Genomic DNA, 7,866 nt, shown 5'->3' with positions numbered 1-7,866 from the left:
TTTCAATGCTGCCCATAACCACTTAGATCAATGAACACTGATTGTAAGATTAATTCATACGTGATATTATTATAAATCAATTTGTTCAGTTATTGCTATTTCATGGCATAAAAGAGTTGATTCATTCATTATTTAACCGTTTCTTGTTCCATGAATGATACATTGTGAACTTATCGAAGTAAGTAGTCAAACGTTGAATGCGAGCGAAGTGAATATAAGCTCTGTGCAAGTTTGACACGGAAAAGAAGAATCGTTTTAGCCGTGTGTACTTTACGTAGTAGTACTTGAAAAAGCGATACGACGTGTGCGAACCGGGACCACGTATATCCGTTCGACCATCGATTGTCAAACTGAAAACTATCCGGAAACGGCGATTCGACTCTTGAATACATTACGCTGCGGAGTTTCACAATATGAGGTTGATACACATATTGGATTCATGAATAATTAAGCATCGATTGTAGTTGTCCACCAATAATTAATTACGAATATCCTATGCAATTACTAATACCGATGCATAATTCATTGCGTTTTATTCATAATTTTTCTATTTATATGATAACGTGTCTATGTTAATAAAATTAACAGAGGATCAAATTAAAACTCACCACTTTCACCGTTGTAGTTTATCTTCTTCCCGTCCTCTCTACGCCACATCACGTAAGGTTCTGGATATCCAGTGGCTTTACACGTTAATGTTACGTTCGAACCCTCGCGGACGACCATATCTGTACTGGTTTCCTTTGTAATAATACTAGGCGGCACTGCAATAATTAAAACGAGGAGAGAATTTGAATACACCGTTGGGAAGAGCCATGTATCGTTCATACTAATGCGTTAAACATAGCCGACAGTGAATCATGTGCTTTTTGCTTTTACAAGAGAGCGATACGGATAAAAAATGCATAAAAGTGGAATATTTTTTTTTGGACCAAAAAGAGTATGTTCGGAATTTGAAAGTTTATTTTACATCGGTAGCTGACACTCTCAACTGCGTACGCTCGTTTTTGACAATCCAACAGCAGTAATTCAAAACTAGTTGAATAGCATGATGAATATTTCAAGTGTGAAAGAGTTTCGAATCATTCTATTTTTTTTACCACTCGTTGTTTATACAAAAATTTCTTTAATATTTCAGATTGCACGTAGAATTTCTGACGGCTCGTGTTACATTTTAATACAAGTATCGTGTTCCTGCATTATTTTGAGTAAACTTGAAAATTCCGGATAGACACTTTACTGTTTAAGGATAATCATCATCTATTATTAACATTTTCCAATCGTAATTCGAAGCAAATTCCTTGCTAATCTTATGGAAGTTTAAGCACGTCGGTTGCTGATTGAATATCGGATGCCTGATGACTTCTAACCCAGTTTCGCAACTAACCGGAAACCTAATTGTTTCAAAGGCTAACTGAATCGTGCTGACTAATACTAGGCGCCTAATTGCTTTTACAGTGTTCCAAGTTTCGCGTCTGATTAGCCATTGACAGCTTGTTTAATTTTTTACAAGTTTCATCTGACGCTCCTTAAATTCTAAGAATCATCAAGAGTAAATAATTCACATTTCTATTTATCGTTCCACAATATTAAATATTTATAATTCATCAACGAATTATTAAGTAATGTGAATCAATTTTATTTCTGAAAAAACTAAAGATATCTTTTTTAATCGAAGAGAGATCAATATTTCTTTTGGTATTTTATATTTAATTTATAATAATCGAACTTACCAACGACCTGTACGTAGCCCTGTCGACTCCTCATCGGGTCCGTGTTCACTTGACACATGTACCACCCACGATCCGTTTCCTCGACCTTTTGTATGTGGAGGTACCAAGTACGATGGTCGTTGTACGTCAACGAGATCCGCGGGTTTTGCGTGATCACGGTATGGTGGATGGACAAGATAGTCTGTGTATCGACGCGCACCCATGCCACCTAAAACAAACACCACCGAAAAGTGTTCCAAGTTTGCTCAGGATAAAGTACCTGATGTTTCTTCAAAATGGGATAGGATAAAGCAGGTAATGTTTCTGATATTACATCGAAAGTTTTCTTAATGCCTTTTATATTGGTACTAAAATAATATCAGAAAATATAATAGAGCAGTTTCTTGTATTTTATACCAACATAAATTGAAACATTTCGAAGACTATAATATTTATATTATACATTTTTTATTATCTAAATCCATTAATAATTTCTTTTACGATTATTGAAAGAGTACAAGAATTAATTAGGGTTTTAATAAATATTCCTTTAGCGTGAATGTATTTAACATTGCGGTGAAAAAAAATATTGGCCAGAAAATGGCAGCAGTTAATGGAGGTAAGCCACTGGAAAGTTCTACATGTACACCTTATATAGGGGAAACGATTTATCTTCGTCACTTGGAAATCAGCTTCATTACTTAGCTTATTAAAAAATTTTGCTACAGCTATTTAGACGTCAGTTTCACCAATTTTCTTTCACGAAATCTACGCCGTGCCTTATAATTAATCATAATCACATCATTTCGCTTTATATAAGTAACCGTTGAAACGTATTGAATAATATAACTCTTATTCTCAACTGAGACAAAGCGGCATTGCGTGACTTAACAAGTGCAAGGTTCGTTATTCCTTGCGTCTCGCATATATTTTGTAAGCAGCTTTGGTGCTAATGATCAAACGTGGTTCATTGAAATGCCGAGGAAGGGATTAGTATAATCGGGAGGTACTTGCGGAACAGCAACACGAAGATTTGCTACGCGAGATTAATACAAGGAACGTCTTACATAGTGATGTAGTGGAATTAAATCGAAATTCATTTCGGATTCGGATATGTACTGTCAGAGTTCGCGTTTAGATTTAATCATGTAATTAAGTATAAATAAAATACAGAGTATCGATAGGAACGATCATGTAAAATAATGGATTCATTAAAATATCTCCTTGATCATAAATCCTGTAAGTTAGTTAAATAGTGTATGAAAAATGGATTCTAGGAGAATTGATAGACAGTGCTATTTATATAAGAAAATTTTTATACTCTCTATTAGACGCATTCTGATTTAATAAGTAACGAAAAATGAAAACGATTTCATCTTGTGTGCTATTGAAGAATTCTCACCTTTTTATTCGACAAAGATTCAATCTCGAGGAAAGTGAGGAAAATGTAATATACCAGGGAAAGGAGTAATGAACTTCCCCTGTTATGCGATCGATGATAACGTCGTCATAGTTTCCTTAACGCGATATTTTTGTAGGTCACTATGCTAGGAGGAAATTCGAGATTTAATTGCTTTACGGTCTTCGCTTCGTCTTCCCCGCAACAGCCTTAAACGTTTATTCCATAAAATCTGACAGTTAAATACTTAATACGATACATTTTACTGAATAATTCACAAATGAATTTTTCCAACTGATTCTTAAAAGTTATCGACGATCTTTTCAATTTCAACGAACTCCCGAAACGTAGAATCGTTCGTGCGTACATTATCGATCAACTCGACCCGGAGTACCATTCTCGGTGAGTCCTGGGCATCCCATGTAACGTCGTTTTGTTCTTATCGCTCGCTTAATCCAATACAAAGGCTGGCTTGTATCCCGTATCTCCCGTGGATTTTCGAAACCTTTACGGAGTACGGCGAATGTAGGGGTAAGTATAAGAAGGCTTAGAATCCACCCCATTTTCTTTTCTTCATCGCTAAGCTTTCTATACTCGAGGGATAGACGACAATACATTGACAGTCTATAGATCTCTATATTGAAATAGACACACAAGAAGAAAAAGCTGTACCAAATGATCCAAAGCTCTAGCGCTTCTGTGTTAACTATTAATAAGATAATTTTCAAGCTGAATCCAGTACAACACGACAGAGACAGGCGACAATACATTGTGTATAAATCTTTATATTGAAATAGACACACAATAGGAAAAGGATGTACGAAACGATCTAAAGGTCTAGTTCTATGTTAATTATTAATGAGACCATTTTCAAACCTCAAATTCAAGACAGAAGATATAAAAGCAGAAGAAGTCGATCTGAGTATAAAAACGTTTCACGATTTGTATCAACCTGGAAAGTTAAAAAAGTCTCGCAACTCAGCCAACTACGGGTAGATATATACGTTTACGCAAATTCTTCATCCGTTTGACGTCTCCGGGTAGGAATTACGATATTCCAGGGGCGTTAAGAAGCGGGCCGGCGATAATTTTTACCGGAGGCGCATGTTTCTTGTTCCTGCTGGTAACTCTACCTGGGGAATATCAACCCCAGAGAAATAGACAGGGTGAAGAGGCAAGACGGAGGGTAGCTCGAGACGCGATGCTTCTTTACGCGTGCAAAGTATACCAGATCGGCTAGACGGGGAATCATGTGGACCGGCGGCGCGGCGTCGTTACCGTATTACTTTAATAATTCAACGTGACACGGCCCGTGATGTATTTCCATTGGCGTAACGAACGAGCCAGCCGGCTGGAATTGACGTTGTTGCGAGTCACGGCTAGAATTACCATCGACCAGCTTCCTTCGCTCCTCCTCTGTTTAGTCCGCTTGCCTCCGCGTGCGAAATTCTCAAGACCGTAAAAAAAGCTTTGCTTTAATGAAACACTTCTGCCGCGGGCTTATTTGTCCGTGGGCGATGCGAGATTATTTAACTTTGTGCGAATTTCGGAAACGAAGTTTCACCACAAAACTCTCATTATGCTTTCATCTGAAACTCGCTTATTATACGATTTATTCACATCTGCGACTGTTTGTAAATAGAAGGAAAAAGTAGAATGCGACTCACTTTTAGATCGACTTCAATTACACGGTGGCAAAACGAATTATACTACCTTCACCTAATTTTTTGTGTACAAAAATGTCGATACATTCTGTAATTAAAACAGCGGATATTTTCATATAAGAAAATATTTAACGCAGGAGATGGAAGAAGTTTTAATTGCTGGGATACTGGCATAATCGTAACACATATGTGGGAAAAAAGAAAAATTCTGACGAAAATTAAAATATGCTGGTACATGGGAACATAATTCTTTTCGCAGAAGAGTTTTGTAAAGCGTAATCAAGATGAGCGCGTAGACGCGTACGCCGTACTTTGCAAAATTTCATTAAATGAATCTCCTTTTTGTTAACATTTGTCTATATGTACAGAGTTTAAAATGTGAATAGAAACGGAACGAAGAAAACACAAGAAATTATGTTTTTGTTCAAGAATTTATAAATTAGAATTCAAATCGCAGTATAAGAAATTCTTATCTCTTTATTAGTCACTGAACGGAAGTTACTATCATCGTAGGTGAACTTTATAACCAAAATAACCGTAACGAAACCTATTTATTCTTATTTCCAAGAATCATGTTATTTCTCTAGTAATTTTCTCTTATGGAAACGGAACATGGTAATTTTAATTATAATATTACCTTATAGTTTCGTAGATTGTCCACTATACATGCTAACATCGCATTCCGACCTTTGCTTACAGTCACGTTTTGAATTTCCTCGGCAAACCTGGGCGAGTCAGAATCTGAAAAATAAATATAACAACAGACATTATGCATCCGTTTATTAAGATTAAAAATAGTTTAACATCTAATTACAATATAAGAGAATAATTATATAAAAGATATATTCTTTTCTCATTTTTCTGTCCTTTGGTTTATATAAAGATGAGAAGAACTTTTGTTGTCGTGGAGTTAAACTAATGAGATATTAAAAAAGACGTAAGTACCGTGTATCAGTGGACAATAGACTGTTGGTCGGTACAGATTGCAAGTTATTATCGTAAGAGCCGCATAATGAGTTCAGGATTCAACTGGAACGTCCGCCCTTAAAAGCTTTTACCTTCGTTAATGTCTTTACGACGTCCCGAGCACCTGAATTATTTATGGACGGAAAGAATTCATGGAGAACGAAAAATAGTGGCCAGAAGGCAAAACGAGAATATTAGGTCCAAAAGGAAACAGATCTACGAGGCAAAAAGGATCAGAGAGAGAGAGAGAGGGAGAGAGAGAGAGAGAGAACGAGTTATCTTTCGTTCTTTTCATGGAGGCACCGCGAAATGCCGAGTACCGTTAATAATTACATCAGTCGTACTTTATAATGTAATAGTCCACTGTGTTAATTATGACACCTGTCTGCGAATACACGTAGAAAGTAAATACGGAACAATATTTAATTCGAGGAGTATGAAAAATATGTCTGTAATATTTTACAGTATTTTCTAGGGCACGAATAATTCTAATTTTACTCAACGTTGAATGACCTACACGCTATTGCAAGAATCGATATCCTTGGATCAATTCTAGCCTCCCAAGGAATTCTCCTGCATAGAACTATGTTAGACTGTTAATAGGAAATTCATTTTCATTCAGAATTATCCTAATTATTTAATATTGTATGTTTACAACACGCAGCAAATCCTTTTTAATTTAATTTAATTAGATATAAAATTGCCAGATATCTTAAGTTATTGTTAACGCAACTACGGCAATTCGCTTGGTTATTAATTACAATTTACGGCTATAATTGACGGGCGCTCTATTCAGGTAGATGACCTACTTAAGTGGATTAATGACTATCAAGGGACACCATGGAGCTCGGTATAGGTCCGGCACGGACATCAATTTCAACGAGTACGTAATACAGATAAATACAACGATTGATAAGCGTTAGTGCACGATTAAATTTACGACACGATTAGCAATCAAAAATTTTAACCAAAAACAGTATGTTCGCTTATTACAAGTTTGTGATTAATATATTTATTCTATGTATATTAAAATGCAGATTTAATCTGATTGAGACTTCAAGAATTTATAAATTAGAATTCAAATCGCAGTATAAGAAATTCTTATCTCTTTATTAGTCACTGAACGGAAGTTACTATCATCGTAGGTGAACTTTATAACCAAAATAACCGTAACGAAACCTATTTATTCTTATTTCCAAGAATCATGTTATTTCTCTAGTAATTTTCTCTTATGGAAACGGAACATGGTAATTTTAATTATAATATTACCTTATAGTTTCGTAGATTGTCCACTATACATGCTAACATCGCATTCCGACCTTTGCTTACAGTCACGTTTTGAATTTCCTCGGCAAACCTGGGCGAGTCAGAATCTGAAAAATAAATATAACAACAGACATTATGCATCCGTTTATTAAGATTAAAAATAGTTTAACATCTAATTACAATATAAGAGAATAATTATATAAAAGATATATTCTTTTCTCATTTTTCTGTCCTTTGGTTTATATAAAGATGAGAAGAACTTTTGTTGTCGTGGAGTTAAACTAATGAGATATTAAAAAAGACGTAAGTACCGTGTATCAGTGGACAATAGACTGTTGGTCGGTACAGATTGCAAGTTATTATCGTAAGAGCCGCATAATGAGTTCAGGATTCAACTGGAACGTCCGCCCTTAAAAGCTTTTACCTTCGTTAATGTCTTTACGACGTCCCGAGCACCTGAATTATTTATGGACGGAAAGAATTCATGGAGAACGAAAAATAGTGGCCAGAAGGCAAAACGAGAATATTAGGTCCAAAAGGAAACAGATCTACGAGGCAAAAAGGATCAGAGAGAGAGAGAGAGGGAGAGAGAGAGAGAGAGAACGAGTTATCTTTCGTTCTTTTCATGGAGGCACCGCGAAATGCCGAGTACCGTTAATAATTACATCAGTCGTACTTTATAATGTAATAGTCCACTGTGTTAATTATGACACCTGTCTGCGAATACACGTAGAAAGTAAATACGGAACAATATTTAATTCGAGGAGTATGAAAAATATGTCTGTAATATTTTACAGTATTTTCTAGGGCACGAATAATTCTAATTTTACTCAACGTTGAATGACCTACACGCTATTGC

At 35.7% G+C, this 7,866-nt stretch overlaps 1 protein-coding gene across 6 annotated transcripts in view; it reads right to left on the bottom strand.

The window, feature by feature from the left end:
* The window catches only part of LOC108626220 (neurotrimin), a 181,465-nt gene that overhangs the window by 20,309 nt on the left and 153,290 nt on the right, over window positions 1-7,866 (bottom strand). For 5 of the 6 annotated variants that reach the window (XM_018026788.2, XM_018026787.2, XM_026814452.1 and 2 more), the window contains exons 3-5: window positions 7,011-7,114; window positions 1,734-1,941; window positions 609-764 (exon numbers count right to left, since the gene is read on the bottom strand). In XM_018026788.2, coding sequence (XP_017882277.1) covers window positions 609-764; window positions 1,734-1,941; window positions 7,011-7,114 — 468 coding nt within the window. Of the gene's footprint in view, window positions 1-608; window positions 765-1,733; window positions 1,942-5,412; window positions 5,511-7,010; window positions 7,115-7,866 lie in introns of those variants that run through there. The other variant, XM_018026792.2, reaches the window with a different exon arrangement.

The sequence above is a fragment of the Ceratina calcarata genome, unplaced genomic scaffold, assembly GCF_001652005.2.
Source record: "Ceratina calcarata isolate Rehan_Ccalc_2016 unplaced genomic scaffold, ASM165200v1 scaffold39.2, whole genome shotgun sequence".
Taxonomy (NCBI): Eukaryota; Metazoa; Arthropoda; class Insecta; order Hymenoptera; family Apidae; genus Ceratina; species Ceratina calcarata.
The sequence above is the reverse complement of the archived record's forward strand: the minus strand, read 5'-3'. Positions and strand labels throughout refer to the sequence as shown.